The 16,428-nt window shown below is 52.0% G+C and overlaps 1 protein-coding gene across 2 annotated transcripts in view; it reads right to left on the bottom strand.

Moving 5' to 3' along the window:
• The window catches only part of LOC144158126 (protein arginine N-methyltransferase 7-like), an 86,145-nt gene that overhangs the window by 41,145 nt on the left and 28,572 nt on the right, over positions 1-16,428 (bottom strand). For both annotated transcript variants that reach the window (XM_077688780.1, XM_077688779.1), the window contains exons 7-8: positions 14,667-14,850; positions 1,668-1,792 (exon numbers count right to left, since the gene is read on the bottom strand). In XM_077688780.1, the coding sequence (XP_077544906.1) occupies positions 1,668-1,792; positions 14,667-14,850 (309 nt within the window). The remainder of the gene's footprint in view (positions 1-1,667; positions 1,793-14,666; positions 14,851-16,428) is intronic.

Here is a 16,428-nt window from a genome sequence, read left to right as displayed (position 1 = left end):
ACGCGTGTTAAAGACATATTAGTAGAAATTAAGAAGAAATGGATGTGGGCAGGGCATGTAATGCCCTGGCAAGATAACCGCTGGTCATTAAGGGTAAACGAGCGTTGCAGGGGGCAGCAGAAAATTAAATGGGCAGACGAGATCAAGACATTTGCGGGGATAAATTGTTCGCTGTTGGCGCAGGACCGGGGTAATAGCAGAATTATGGGAGAGGCCGTTGCCCTGCAGTGGGCGTAGATAAGCTGGTGGTGATGATGATTAGGCATTTGCACACGCCTAGTTTGACCACATGCAATTTCGGCTACCTGCAAACCTTCGCAAGTTTCCATTCAATAAACTCAAACCCTTCGTTTGTCACCTATTAAGCGGAACCTCACGGATATGTCACCCGGACTTATGACGACCCACCTCTGACGACGGATCACCGCGGTTCCAGCAAACTCCCCATAGAAACAATGCACTAAAAACCCCCGATGATATGATGCTTGGGTGCACGCTTCATACGACAAACCCTGGCGCGGATAAACCGGCATTTTTGAAATGTTTTACAGCGCTTCGCTGCCTCGTCTTGACCTTTCTTCCTTTTTGAGCCCCATTGGACGCTGCTTGATGTGCGGAGGTCTGCAGGCGGTCCAGACGCAAGCAAGCAGGCAGATACTCGTGAGCGGGAGCTCCCCTTCGACGACCAACGCACCAACCACCAGTAATCACTGTCCAGGCGGACCGTGAAGTGGAAGCTCCCATACAGCCGCCGACTATGAACGCGAGAACACACACGACAACCCCACGGCACTGACGGAGCACCCGCTTTCCTCACCCGCTCGATCAGAGTTTCTGCCTTTCACGGCGCCCTCTCTCCCTTTCTGCTGATCAGTGTCTTTCAAAGTGGCATTGTCACTCTGCTCATTTCCTTGCCACCTTTTCTTCCATTGCTGCCTGGTACTATCGTTTGCTTCGCTTGGCCTTGCCAGTCTCACACTCGCTTTTTCCCCTCTCAGCTCACTTGAATGCGCCGGCTTTACCTCGCGTGCGCGAGGCAACGGGCTGGCGGGTTATAAATAGTGCCAGACGGCACGGGGTCGCGTCGTGCACGGTGCTTGGCTTGCAGGCTAGCTCGGACGCCGTGGAGGGGAGGGAGCACAAAGTAGGCGCTAAATAGGTGTTTCAGTTCTTTTTGAACAGAGGGTTTTAGTTATACTTTTGCAAATCATGCAAGATTGCGCTAAATATAGGCGTTTAAGTTCTTCGCCCACCTGTCACGTGAGCCTGTCCACAAGGCCGGCGCTTACCCACACCTTGGGCATACGACAACCCGGTCATATGATGTTTTCGCACAGTCACTTGAAAGTTGTATAATCGGGGTTCCACGGTACTTACTTTTTTACCGTAACAGAAAAGTAAGGACGTTACTTTTTCACAGCAACTGCAACTGTGGCAAGTCGCTTTTGGAAACGTAACTGTAACAGAGTTACTTTTTTGGCTTAAGTAACTGAAACTGTACCACTGTAACTTTTTACCGGTAACATACCCACGAGTTTGTGCCAGCAAATGCAAATAAGCAAAAGCCAGCAAATTCTCTCAGTTACTGCCTGTCCCCTCCGCCCCCAAATCGTCCATTCTGTAAAAAGAAGTGGCCTTGTGTGTGGCGGCAGGAAAGCACTGCTTACCTCAGGGACACGGAGAACCACAGGCTGAATGCATCGCGGCAGGCAGTCAGGTGAAGCCTCTGGCCAGGACGGACGTCCACTTGGCAGGGCGGGTAGTAGGCAGCCTGCATCCAGTGGTCTCGCCACTGCAGTTGCCAAGTGTGTGTTGAGTGACACCCCTGCTCTACTGTGCATGACCAGCAGAATGCAGGGAATCAACCTTTCCAGTGCTCGTACTTCACTGGTGCCAAGGAGGCCTCTGCCTACATGCACTGCGACCTCGCGCTAGCACTCATCCAGCAGTCCCACTGAGCAGCATGATGCCAGCCAAATGTGCCGTGACTCACTGTGGTGAGCGTCTGCCGAGTTTTCACATTCTCTCAAATCCCAAAAGCATGGTGAAACGCGATTGGCGGAGCTTGCCTAAGCGCTTTTCACAAACAACACTCTAGCAGGGACACGTGCGTGCAAAGTGAATGCATGCAAGAACTTTTGCTGGTCGTGAACTTTCTGAAAGACACAATCCTGAGCTAGCTTATATGTTCCACCTTTGATTTTGCCCAATCACCTTCGCCACAAGGGAAGTCAAACTTGCATGGTGGTGAACGTATGAGCCTGCCATAGCTACTAGAGCACTGCACGGGCCTGATTTTAAGGCCCGAGCCCGGCCCGAGCCCGCTTTGTGAAGCCCGAGCCCGACCCGGGCCCGTAACACCGAGCCCGGGCCCGGCCCGGGCATTCATAAGTGAGCCTAGCCCGGGCCCGGCCCGGGCCCGTCGTCTCAAGCCCAGGCCCGGCCCGGGCCCGTCGTCTCAATCCCAGGCCCGGCCCAGGCCCGTCGTCTCAAGCCCAGGCCCGGCCCGGGCCCGTCGTCTCAATCCCAGGCCCGGCCCAGGCCCGTCGTCTCAAGCCCACGCCCAGCCCGGGCACGGTCGTTTTTTTTCTTTTTTGAGCCTAGGGAGGGCCCGCATGTGTGTGACCAGGCCTGGTCTTAGACGTCGAAGAAAATTTGTTTATTATATTTGGTCGAGTGTCTTCGTAGCGGGAAATCAGACGGAGCATCTAGTCCGCAGAAGCATGCCCTGAATTGTAACGCAAAAAATAATGGTTTAAAAGTACACGTAGCTTAGCTCACACCGTCTGCAGTTCACGCCACATGGGCGTAATAATAGCTCGTATTCTTACACGAGAGACACCATCACCTTTGATGACCAGACTCTTGGCAACTTCATGTGGTTGTTTCGGTCACAAGTTGGTATTAATGAAATTTTTTGCTCTCCATTTGAATCCCCGAATATGTGCGTGCGTTGAGGTATTTTTCCTGGAGTGGTTGTTAAGCGGTGGCGCTTCTCTAGCACGCGAGTTTGATTTCCAGCCACGGCTGCCGCATTTAGATTGGTTCGACATCTAAAATACACGTACATAGACATAGGTGCACAGCTCCAGGGCACGGCCTCCGCGATCGGCTGCCGCAGGCGCGCCGCCGGCAGCCGATCGCGGAGGCCGTGTCCAGGGTGGCTTAATTAATTCCTTCCCCGCTATGGCATTCCTTGTAACCGTATCTTTGATATCTTATACACCAAAATATAAAATCTTGATGCAGTAGATGAAATGTCATTAAAGTTACAGTATAGTGACTATCAGACCTAGCAAAACACGTTTTTATAACAATGTGTACAACTAACATCAAAAAGCGCGTAAAAGTGTACTCAGAATATTCAATTTTATGCTCATTTCTACACTTCACGTCGGAACTATTAACGGCCGAGCCTATAAATTCATGCCCGAGCCCGGCCCGGGCCCGTGGCGTCGAGCCCGAGCCCGGCCCGGGCCCGCGGCAGTGAGCCCGAGCCCAGCCCGGGCCCGCGGCACTGAGCCCGGGCCCGGCCCGAGCCCGCCGATATTCGACTTCGGGCGGCCCGGCCCGGCCCACGGGCCGGGTCGGGCCCGGGCTTTCGGGCCGGCCCAGGCCCGTGCAGTGCTCTAATAGCTACTGACCAATAGGCGATACGTACAAAACAACCAGTGGTAAAAGCAGACATCATTAGCGCAATTAACTTGAAATGAGATGGTTGTCAGCTTCTTCGGTCAATGGGGCGACATTTTGGATACCTGCCCCTAGATGGCAGCACCTCCTAGGCATTCCTGACAAAGCTTTGCCGGCATCATCAAGCCCCGCAATAAAGCACGAAGCTTTGTGGCCCACTTTGCCGCCTTTACATCCAAGATGATGTTAAAATGTTCCCTTCTGACTGGCTCCGAAGAAAGTGAAGGCCAATGAGAACTGGCTTCCAGGAAGATGGCGACAGTCGAATAAAGTCGGGCTCAGCTTGCTCTGAGCACTTTGTGACATGCTCTGAAATGTCATGAGAAAAATGGAAGGGAAACAGCAGAGAGAAATGCCAGCTTTACTTGTTTGTTTCGTAGCAAGCAATCATCGCTGGCTGTTGGAGGCAGCTGAAAAACGCATGATCCCTCACTTGAAGTAGTATATCAGGATGTCCATCAGCTTTTAATTCCATTTCAAAGGCAACAGAAGCGCTTTCACAAAATTGCAGTCAGAGGTGGCGTTTTACGGTATTTCACACAAGGGAACACGCGTTTCGAAAAATCGCCATTTTTTCGAAATACGTCGACTTTTTGTTTTCACTTGCATTATCAGCTTTGACTTTCCTTTTCATGGAAAAAAAAAATTAAAATGAAATACCAATGAGAACTTTGTAACAAACATGCCTGAATGACTCGCAATGACCCACAAAATCGCACAATCAAACCGATTTCGGCCATCTTTGAGAATTCTCGCCACACGGCAGCGCGGCTGGCTGCCATTTCGGTTGCTTGAGAGAGGTAGACAAAGCCTTCTTCTCTCAATCGAACAGCTTCGTATCTCAGCGTAAAAAAACTAAAAAATTTTTTTTGAATGAATGAATGTATTGTTAAGGATAGGAGTAACTTTATTAAATGCCGGCAACCGATGGTTTAAAGCGCCGTGACGTTGGCCAAGCGTCGACCCGGGGTTATGCCCTACTCTGCAATGCCCGAGTTCGGCCCGTTTGTGGCGGGTCGTGAGGCTTGTGCTTTCCGAGCGCACCCCGGGCCTGCTGGACGGCCCATAGTTGAGTGTCCTTGTCTTAGACTGCACGGCACTTTGGAGTTCGGGCGGGCATGTCCTGGAGGTAGCTTCGTTCGGAAACCTGGCACAGTCCCACATGATGTGCCATTGGTCCGCCGGACCCATTGCACAGACACTGCACACACCACTCTGATGTGTAGAACTGCCGGGGCGGGGAGTGACCCGGTCTGTAGCTGCCCTAGGATGATGGCCTCCTCCCGACGGAGTGCCAGGTGGGGAGGCGGCATTGTTCGTCGAGCTAGGCGATAAGACCGTCACTTCGCCATGACTGGCCATTCGATCCTTGGTTCCGAACCACCACACGGAACGGTCACTCTCGGGGGAGCCGTCTCGTTGTGGTTCGGTGAGGATGCACACTCGCCCGCGTGAGCCGGGAACCACTTGATACGGATGGTGCTGCCTCGATCTTGGAGCTTGAGCTTTGCGATGATGGCAGCCGCCGGTGCACACACTCTCCCCTTTGCAAAGTTGCGCACGGCGTTCCTCGAGTCGCTGAGCACGGTGCGACACTCGGTCTTGGAGCAGAGCGATGGCAACCTGTCTGTGGCGTCTGTGCACCACACGCTCGCGGCCGTTGTCTTGGTGCCGGTAGCCGCCGCAACGACCACTAAAACGAAAAGGAAAGACCACCAGCAGGCGTAGTTTGTCTCACCTAGGGATGGACACCGGAACGCCTGCTGGTGTGGGGAAGACAGGAAAGAGAGGAGAGAGAGAAGGGGAGGATACATTTATGTTTTATTTATTTATTGGTACCTCAAGGGCCCTTTAGGGGGCATTACATGAGGGGTGGGCAGAAAAAAAAGTCAGGCAAAATACAGTGGAAAGGTGTAAAACAAAAAAGGTTATCGGGACACAATTGTTATCGCATACCTAAATAACTGTTATTGGCAATACCGCAATGTTGGCAGGAAGATTGCTCCAGTCGTTTGCTGTATGAATAAAAGATGAACACTGAAAAGTTGTCGTGTGAGCGCGTGGCGGGTAAACAGTGGCCCATGGGGTCATGGCCCACCATCCACAACAACAATGATGACAAAGGAGTGGCTGGCGGGCCGCCTACCCACACTGTCATCGCCACTTGCACATAATGTGAACAGATCATCCGGCATGGTTCCTCTCTCCCGTGTCCTGCCGCCACATAACACTTTGGTGAGGGTGCGGGGTAGCCGGGGATCGCTGTCCTGGCCCCAGACTCACCTGGCCTCGGCTCCTCTTGGATCACGTCGGCCCACCCCAGCCCTGATGAGCCATGGACACGAGTATCCCTAGCCAGTGATCCGCCAAGACCCGCCGATGCTGATCCCCTGCCCAGTTCTCCGGTGTGGCTCCAAGTGCCACTGAGGATGCAGCCTCATTGCATTGGCCGCCATCACTGTTCTGGGGTCCATGCAGGATGACGGATGCAGGATGACGGATCATCTATTGTGTACAAGGCGGCCAACCCACAAAGAACCATGGCCACAGTTCACAGGGGTGAGACAGCTGAACCCTATTTGGGAGCAGTTTTGGGAGCAGCGAAATCTCTATTTTGGAGCAGAAGAACTATATTTATTATGTCACCTCAGGAGCATAACAAAAATTACACCTTTAAACTCCAGGGGAAAAGTGCACTTTTTAATCGGTTTTGAGCGTACATAACACTGAAACAGCCTTTCAATAAAGTTTCTTCTACTAGAGTATCACAAGGCACGAACTGCACTACCTTTTTACAAACCATTTTTAAATTCTTGGGCTCTATGCATAGATAACGCGGAGTGCTGTTGAAAATATCGAATTGAAAAACTAAGCAATTTTAAGGCATTTTTATTATTACGTGAATGTCAAAATTATTATTTTTTGTAATTCAAAATTCGGTGTTATGCACAACTGCAGAGCCACGGCAAAAGTTGCGCAAAGCGAGGTGACAATCGTCTGACCCCACCAGCCCTCCTATTTCAATCCCCAAGGTGCACGTTCGCTACTACCGTAATTTGAGTAACATTGGTATGTTTAGCCCCCCCCCTTTGGTATTAAATTTCACTTGAGATAGATGAACCATTATTACTAGCGTGCAATAATAGCCCATCCCGCTATCGGACATTGCTTGAACATTTGGCGGTGATGTACCCTGCGCCACACTTTTGCAGTGTCCATCGTCCCATTCCTGCCGCTGTCAAGAGCGACAATAGAGAGTTTTAGCAGTCCGTCCGTTAAGTCATGTACGTTGTTACCGGGTTGACCGGGACCCGTCTGGGCACTTGGGCATTCGTCGCGGTAGGGGGATTATTTCCGCGGGCCTGCCTTCGCCACGTCTGCGCCTCCTCACCCTTCCGCGCGCGCAGGCGCAGACAGGTCCTGATCAACTCGGTAACAACGTACGCGATGGAACGGACAGACTGCTAAAACTCTAAGAACTCGGCCTTTTATAATGCCGCAAAGAGTCCCAAATTTCACTTCAAGCACGCACCGCGCCTAGCTCACACTCACGGCTGAAACACAGCGAATTCGCGGGCACCGCATTGGTTTTGATGAACTCCCGTCTTTCGAGTTGCGTAACTTCCCGCAACAAGTCAAACGACTAAATGTAAACCCGGCCACCCCCCCAACCAAAACCGCAGTAGAAATCGGTGAAGAGCACTCTGCCTGAACAACAAGAAACTGCTTCGCCCAGCGGCCATGTTTTCCAATCTTCACCGCACCAAGATGGTGGTAGCCAGTAATGTCGTTCCGGAAATGCGGCGCTCCCAAAATTGCCGTTTTAAAATCAACTTGCGCAAGTCGTTTGTCGCCTCAGTACACACTTTGCAATGGTTTTCGATGGGAAAACTTTCAGAACTCGCACAATATAACATGTGCAACCCGACATTGTGACTTTCGAAAAAACTATCTAGTTTTAAATGGGTTTTTTATGAGGGTTTTATTTATGTGGGTTTATTTTATGTGGGTTTTTTATTGAATGATCAATAAATTAAACCTTTACAAACAGCATCACCTTCAAGTTGCTGGAAAATTATGCCGTCAGTAAGCATTTTTTCCCACTCGGGAGCGTTAAAATCCTTGGCTCTCATACTGTTTCGGAGCAGTTTGGCGCAATTTTTGCAATTTTAAAGCTTCGGGAGCAGCCTGGCACAGGAAAACAAATTTGTATCAAAACTGCGCAATATGCGCAGCTGTCTCACCCCCGAGTTCAGTCTAAGTGCGGAGGAAGCGGAGAGCCGGGAGAAGTCTCGAGGGCATCGTGGGCTTCGTCACGCTCTCTGGCACTGCTCAGCGGCCACAGAAACTCTTCGAGGGGCCGAGCCCTCCGGCAACAGTTCAGCCCTCCCTGCCGCAAAGTGGGGCCACTCGAGGACCACATGCGGCAGGGTCTGGACAGCCGGCTGGCAGAGCTGGCACGACGGGGCGTCGACCAGCTCCAGCCAGTGTGTTCACTCGGCCGTCCGCACGCGTCCCACGTGGAGGCGCAGGACAGCCGAGTGTTGTTGTCGGGGCCCTCCCTGGGCCCGTACGTGCCACTGGATCAGCAGGCGGGCACTGCCTGGGCCGCTGTGGACGAGGGGGCCAGCCCCACTGCAGCTGCATGCGAGCTCCCCGTTCCGCCTTGTCGTGCCACCTTGTCCCACACGGCCTGCTCCAGGGGTGAGCGCAGGTCGCCCTCCCAGATCCGCACTGGGGCTACTCGGGAATCGCACAGCTCCAGTAGCAGGTCCAGGCCCTCCATTTCGGCCGTAGCGGATGATGCGGTGTAGTGCAGCCGGCCGAGCCGTCTGAGTAGAGCCGGGTGTGGTCCTCCAGGTCACCTCCTCACACCTGCAGGCCTGGGGTCTCCATGTGCACCTCGGCTGGCGGAGGGGCCAGCATGCGCGAGTGGCGGTGTGTGCGCAGCCGCTGCAGCAGGGGTCTCGGCCCGCCGCAGCCAGCCAATGTGGCCCAGGGCACGCTGCTCCGCCGTCACCTGGAGCGTCCATGCACCCGCCTCAGCCAGCGTGAGTCTCAAGGCACGCCCAGGGAGGTGCGGACGCCCGTGCAGAGCTCACCCTCCAGCTGTCACCAGCTGGGCTGGCGTAGGGTGGCAGCGCGTACATGAGCAGCACCACGGCCGAGGCATTGCAGAGCCGAAGCGCCGTTTGCCGCGAGCAGCCATGGTTCCAGGCGGCCATTTTTCGCACAGCCGTGGTGACTATCAGTGCCCCGCCTGGCTCACAGCTCCTTGGCAGTCTGCCAGAAGTTCCCGCCTCTTTTGAGAGCATCTAACTGGCCATAGCGTCCTGTGTAACGCCCTATACAGGAGGCTATGACTGGGTATTTAAATCACGTGATGCGGAATCGGGACCGCCATTGGCTCTCGCCGCTCATGAGTAGCCATCGCCTTCATTGTTCCATTCACAACACTTCGCGCTATCTTTTCTATTTCCTTATTGTGAGTTTTTAATCATGGACGCTGAGGAGAAGCGCGACTTTTGTCGCCACAAGTCCCGGACTTCACGCCCGTAGAAGGGAAAGCGCAAGCGGCACAGCATTGCAATGACCACGGCCAACGCTGGCACGACCGGCACGGTGAGGCCTAACGGCAACGCGCATGCAAGCATTGCGAGTGCGGCTCAACCAGGCGAGGCCGATTTTATCAGTGACGCTATCGGCTTTGTAAGCGCATCGGAGAAGAAGTTCACAGCCTTCCAAGGCGGGCAGACGGCCAGCAATGAAAGCGGTGCCAGTGCTCTTACTGACCTTGTGAGCAGCACCGTGTGCGCAACGTGGGGGAAGTGCGAACTGTCGTAGTTAAGGTCGCGAACAAGCGGAACGGCCTCGCATCAGTACTGGAAGTCAAGTGCAAAAACGTAGAATGTCCTGCAGGAGTGATTTCTTTTGTCTACTCATTGCATCACACTGCCACTATTGGCCGCGGAGGCCACAACCTTCAACTCTGCAGTGGAAGTCCCCGTGATAGTTTCGCCTTCGATGTGGAAGCGGTACTCCCTGCACGCGCGGTTGGCATCGGGCACGGTCGCCTGTCCAGGTTTTGTGCCAAACTCTAAGAACTGGGAATCTTCCCTTCAGAACAACTGGTAAGACTAAGCAGTGCAAGTGACCAGCAGACGTTCAGGCAGATGTCTGGCAAGCTGACCGCTAAGCCTAGATCCCATCACCCACTAAAATCATGAGGGCGCAACTTATGCAGCAGGCGAGTTCTAGCTTCAGGACCTTAATGTGGACATTTCAGACTATATCCCCACCAAGTTTCATGTTGTTTGAGCAAGAACTTAAGAATCTGCCAAAGAAATAAACTTTCAATTGCATTTTTCTCAGTTTGGCATTTTTGTCAGTTTTCTGAGTCTGTGCACACTATTTTTCCCACTTACAGTTGTACCGCAATGAAATTTCGCACAGATGTTCGTTATAACACGTAGAGTAGAGCACCAAAATCTTGTTAATTATGCAATTAGCGTCCTTAGATATTTCTGATGGTAATGAAACAAAAAAGCAAGAAAAGGCACACTACCAGTCATTTTTTTTTCGTGGTGAGGAAAATGAACATGAGGTTTTTTCAGGTAGATTTGGGCACTTTGCAGTTCATAAGGAACTACCTAGGCTATTTTAAAAGTTTCAGTAACAATTTTTACTATAAAAAATAGCGCGCACAAAAAAGCCTTTTTTCTGCATGCCATGCTGCATAAAATTTCATCCGAAGCAGATATTTGAAATCTGATTGCATGTATGACAACAGGAGCTCAATATTTACAAGCTTCGAAAATTTCAGCCTCCGAACTTCATTATTAAAAGAAAAAAAGCTGTTTCGAGGAGCATGTCCCCTTCGCAAGCCGATTCCAATATGTTACTGTAAAATTCTGATAATTAAGTTGGGTTACAAACAAACCAAGTGACCAGTGGTACAACCCAATGACTTCTGCGCAGACTACCTGTGACGTCACTAATACCAGTTAATGAACTCGTGGCTTTCTACCAACAAAACCACCAGAGTGAGCTTACAAAATAGTATAGGAGGTCACTGAGTCCAATCACGATTGCATCACTTGAATTCTAGGATGCGTTTCATGCAAAATTTGCTACTTTGCCACATTAAGGAAAATAACAAATGGTAAAAAGAATTAGTTTGTGGTTATTTATGAATTTTTTGTTTCCTAGAAAACAACACGCTTAGCTGTCAGACAGGAGCCGAGTGAGTTACCAAAGACTATAGAGTTCCATACAATAATAACTAGAGGGGAACTGCCGCTACGGTCAACATGAACTCCGAAGTGGCACTTACGTTTTAATGGGAATGATGGGTAGTTCTGGAACCGGATTGCGTAGGATCGAAATGGCCCTATGGCTGCTCAAATTGTATTTTTCAACAAAAAAAACTTTTATTGCCGGGTTCACTGTTTACAAATTAGATAGCGAACAAGAACGCTAGTGACCAAAAACTGGTTTTGTACAAAATAAAATGGCGCGTTTCAATAAAAATCAGACGCGTAGGAAAGGAGGCCAACTATTTGCCGCCAACTACAGTGGGACGCGAACTTCTTTAAAGCCTATTTGTAAAAGTTTCGGAGCTTGTAGTTTTTAATATTATCGTATTTACACGATTGTAGGTCGACCCTTTTTTTCAAATTTGACGATCCAATGTTGGGGCGTCGACTTGGAATCGAAGTCAAACCGTCTACCGCTATTAACGGCAAGAGAAACGAGAAATCGGGGGGTGCTACGAGGTGGGGACAGCTTTGCACCCTCGTTCCCATGGTTATGGTGACTAAAGTGTGAACCACGTGGGGCGTTTCCTGCTCGCGAACATGCGCCGCGCTGACGCTGCCGCGAATAACACCCGCATACTGCGCGCTATGCGATCAGCGGTGTCACCAGCCGCGAAGAGGTGCGTGTAGCTCCAGCGACCGCTTCTAACTGCTCTTTAAGATATTACTGAAGGCACGAACGATGGCATTTGTGCAGGAAAGGAGCTGATAATGTGGTCGAAAACGACACTATAAAGCATCATCCGTGCCGCTAGGGAAAGCGCCAATCAAATATCTGCCACTGTGGCAAGCCTAAACATCTCTGCCGGCTGTCCCGAGCGCTTTCAAACTGCCGCCATGAAGAGCGCGCCTCCCCATTGGGGCAAGTCGTCCGGCTCCTCCCACTGCCGCGCTCGTCACGCGTCATACCGACGTAGAACTAGAAGCTGTAGTGCACGCGGAATCGGCGACGCGGGCATGAAAAAGTCGCCCGCGCAACGCCGACGCGCACGAATCGCGTGCAAAAATGCGTCAAGAAGCGTTTTGTTTGTCTCTAATAAACAAAATGAGTATTAGCGAACCCCTTGATTCAATGAGCGGTACTAAAGTAGCCCAAATCATATCACATTGTTCAGTGCACTTCCAAACGCGATGGCGGGAGGTTAGTCGCACAAAACGAAATCGCGCGCGGCCGCTTCCGTCGGCCATGATGTTGTTTGTTTTGGTATCGCGCGGCAGTGGCCGCTGCCGGTTGCTTCGATGGTTGTCATCTCGCAGCGAATGTGTTCTTCCCGCTCAACCCACAGCGCATGCATGGTTATTCCGGGTGCTTATACAAAAGCTTTTCTTTTCTAACACCTACCGCGCATACCGTGAGTGCACGGCTCTTGTGGGAGCATCAATCATTGATGGTAGAGCCACTGTGTGGGTTGACGGAAGAGCTTCTCTTTGTGATACAATTTTCTAGGCGGCATTCACATTTTTTTTTTTTTTTTTGAGAGATGCAACTTTTGGGGGTCGACCCACAATCATGCAAATACGGTAAGAAAAATTTTGTGCCCATAAAAAAAGAAACCGATTACCTTTGGAGAAGTTATTCTAGCCTGAATTAGTGACATTCACCAAGCTGCGTTCCTATCGGCTGCTGGTCCGGCTGGTCTACGCCATAGGAGCCGGCATTCGCACGAAAAATGTGGCTGTTCCAAGCAGTTTGCAACCGTTATCAGCTCCGAAAATACATTGCTCTGCCGAATGAGCCGCACCGCAACTCCTAATTCGCAGGCAACTCCGCCGCATGCAGCGCCGTCATTGGTGTTTTAGTGCTCGCTGTGCCGGCAATGAATTCATAACCCACCTGATTTGCTACTCTGGTTATAAAAAACTTCCACTCAGGGCGGCGTCAGTGCGCATGTGACATTCAGTTCAAGGAGAAATGTGAACACTTCTTCCAACATATGCAAATGCGTTCACACAAGTCCAAAACGAGAATGATTCAATCCATAATAATCCACTTCCACAAGCCATCGAGTGCCAATCCAAATCCATAACGACCCATCACGGCGTATGATCGCAGTGCCAGATTTCACTCTAGTTGCTATAGTATGAAACTCTATGCCAAAGACTAGTTGTCCCAAATAAAATTTATAAATTTAGGTAGATGTATTTGCACTTCAGTAGCGCATTAAACGGGCCATGAAAATAAAATACAGGTTTAGTTCATCAAAAATGCTGCTTTTTCCGAATAACAATGACACAGACTTTATCGCAAACTTCCAACAAATAATGAATATTGTGGTGCGGGTCATACTCCGACGATCCTCCGCACGCGGCTGCCGTGTAGACGGCGCCGGCGTGAGAGGCAGGCAAGAGGCAAAGGCAACCGACGCCAACCTCCAAGGGGGGTTTATTCCCAAAACCTCCCTTAGCTGGCTCAGTCTTCTCGGATCCTCCGTTGCTCGAGCGGCCGGAGTCGAACTACCGGTGGACGATGGTCGGTCCAGGCTCGAAGGGGAAGGCGCCAGGTCGCTCCGCCGCCGCCGTCTCGTCCTCTCGTCCTCGCTCGGAGCGGCCGCCCACCGCCGCCGTGCTCGCCGAGCGCCGCAGACCAAGTCCCGCGCTCTCCGCAGCCGCCTCTCCGCCGAAGCCGCTCCGCGCGCGCCGGTGGCGCCATCTCGCGACGCGCAAGCGAACCCCTCTATTCTTGCCGTGGCCGTGCCGAGCATAGAGGTGCCGAGGCCACGTTCTTGCCGTCTTGTTGCGCAATCCCGCGCAAGCCGCGCGGCCCTTCGAGCGCTGCCGCGTACCGAGTCGGGATCGCGGGCAGCCACAATCCCCACACTATATACTAACAGGAGAGACAACTGGTTTTTGTGGAGTCAAGCTTCAACGTTTTGTATCGTGAGGCAACTGCAAGAAATTTTTGAATAAACAGGCGGAAACAATTTTAATTTTGCAGCAAAATTTCTGAATTCTCCAAGGTGGTGCCATGTGGCGTCTAACGTGACACTGCCGTATGTGCCCAAACAACTCTGCCGATTTCAAGGCGTGATGCAAAAACTGCATGAAGGAATAAGGAAGACTGCGCATTGTAGTTGTTTTAGCCAGGGACAAGTTTTTTAAACACCTCTTTTAATCTCGTGTCCCCTTAAAACTGTGCTGCCACGGGGCTCACAGCTATGGTTGCCAGCATTCCTTTCGGCGGGACTTCTAGGCTGCTGTCAGCAAAGGTGTTTCAGAATAGAGTGATGCCTTTTCATTTGGAACGACTCGAGATAAGTCTGTGCCTTTAAAGGAAGCATACCAAGTTGTGGCCCCTTCCTAGCCATGTTCCAGTGCGACCCCTATGACGTCCCAGAACCCTGTTGGTGCGACTGGTGGCCGCTGACCGCACACACCGCCAAGAAACATGACCCACCAGCTCTGCTTCTTGATCACATCACCTGAACGGCAAGGTTTTACTGCTGCCCCACAGTACGTGACTGCAGCGTGAAATTCCGAAGTTCTTGCGACTTTTCTGCTAAAAAAGCATCCTTCAGGGCTGGGGTGGAGCTCGGTGAGTCCCCAAATGCCAGTCCCTGGCAGACGTGTTTTGCTCCCGTAGCCCCTTTAATTAAGAAGCCCCTTCTCATCCCTCCCTCCCAACTCGAGGCCTCCACAGCCGCAAAGGTCAATACTCACGGGAGCCTCCTTGCCGGCCGGGTGTGCCCAGTAGGGAGCGCACGAGAGGCGGATGCTGCCCCCCGGGTTCATGTCCAGCTCCCACCACATGAGCACCGCGTGGCACGTGCCCCCGGCCGCTGCCTCAACGGCCACAGTGGTGCACTCTTCATCCGGCAGCGTCTTGGCGTCGGTGAAGTCAAACCTGCCAAGCATGCACGAAGGGTGTCGGCTATCTCACAACGTCCAAAGCATCAGGTCAGGAGAACAGTGCACTGCGACTAGGGAGTGCTACTGTTTGATGCACCAATTTCACAGCCTCTCTCAGCTCAAGAGACAATCAGGGTCCACACCAGCTTTACTCTTGACACAACACTAGTCCCTGGCATACAGGCGTGTGCAAGACCATAGGCCTCTTTGGCCAGGCTTCACAAAACCTCAGTGCCTCTGATGGTCTGGCCAAGCCGACAGTTGAGCCACAGTAATTTCAATGAGCCATGTGTTGGAGCCTGGAGACGAGGACATTGGGTGTCCTGTGAACATGGTACAGTTAAACCTCGATGTAACGAACTTCAATGTAACGAAGTTCAATGTAACGAAACCCTCGATGTAATGAACCACGAAATTCTTTGTAACTTCAAGTGTAGGCACACCATGCATTTTCACCCTCTGTGTAACGAAGTCCCGTTTGCCCAAATTTCAATGTAATGAAGTTTCATGGAGATTCAGGCACGAAATTTCAGTTGTAGAAGTAGATTTTGGAAGATGCAAGTGCCGAAACGGGGTCTCTATAAAACGCGAAAGGCGACACGGGCCGCCCAATGCCGCGGATGCAGCGAGCCACAGAGTCCGTGAGCGAGCTCCTTGCCTACAAACTGCGTGGCGCGCATACACGGCTGGCGCACTGTTTCTGTTTCTGTCGGAGCTTAATCGTCTACATGGGCATCAGCGTTTTCTGCCTGCAAAAACACGCCCCGCAAGCCACAGGCACGCTGACACAGCCCCGGAGACCAGCCGCACGATGCGGGTAGCTCCAGCGACCGCTTCTAACCGCTCGCTGAAACGCAACTCGAGCGGCATGCGAGAAAAAAAGCGGATAACGCAGGTGAAATTTCCACTGTAAAACGTCATACACGCCGCTTACGAAAGCGTTCATCAAATACCCTCCGCGGTGGTAAGCATAATCGTCTCTAGCGGGGCCGCCGTTGCCGCATGCCGCCGCTTTGCCCTTCGTTCGAGTTCGCTCATGCTTATGAGTTCCATCGGTCCAGCAAGCATTTGTGAATCTTCAAGCCTTGCGCATGCGTTTTTTTCACGCCCGCGTCCGCGATTGTGTGCGGGTGGCGGCTTCTGTTTTGGCCAGAAAGCAACTTGCGCCCTTGCGCTGCGCGCGGCAGTGGGAGGAGCCTGACCAGTTTCGCTGATGGGGAGGCACGCACCCTATGGCAGGGAGATTCGAACGCTCGGGGATGCCAGCTGGCCCCGCCAGAGACGATTTGGCTTACCACCGCGGAGGATATTTGATGGGCACTTTCGTAAGCGGCACGTATGACGTTTTACACTGAAAATTTCGCCCGCTTTATCCGCTTTTTTTCTCGCATGCCCCCCTCGAGTTGCGTTTCAGTGAGCGGTTAGAAGCGGTCGCTGGAGCTACCCACATCATGCGGGTGGTCTCTGCGGCTGCGTCAGTGCGCCTGTGGCTTGCGGGGCGCGTTATTGCAGGAGCAAAACGCTCCATGCGGTTCACGCTGATGCCCGCGTAGACGATTAAGCTCCGATAGAA

The sequence above is a fragment of the Haemaphysalis longicornis genome, unplaced genomic scaffold (genome assembly GCF_048455015.1).
Source record: "Haemaphysalis longicornis isolate Haplotype H1 unplaced genomic scaffold, Haemaphysalis longicornis Haplotype H1 scaffold_10, whole genome shotgun sequence".
Taxonomy (NCBI): Eukaryota; Metazoa; Arthropoda; class Arachnida; order Ixodida; family Ixodidae; genus Haemaphysalis; species Haemaphysalis longicornis.
Note: the sequence above shows the minus strand (reverse complement) of the source record. Positions and strands in the feature narration are given on the sequence as shown.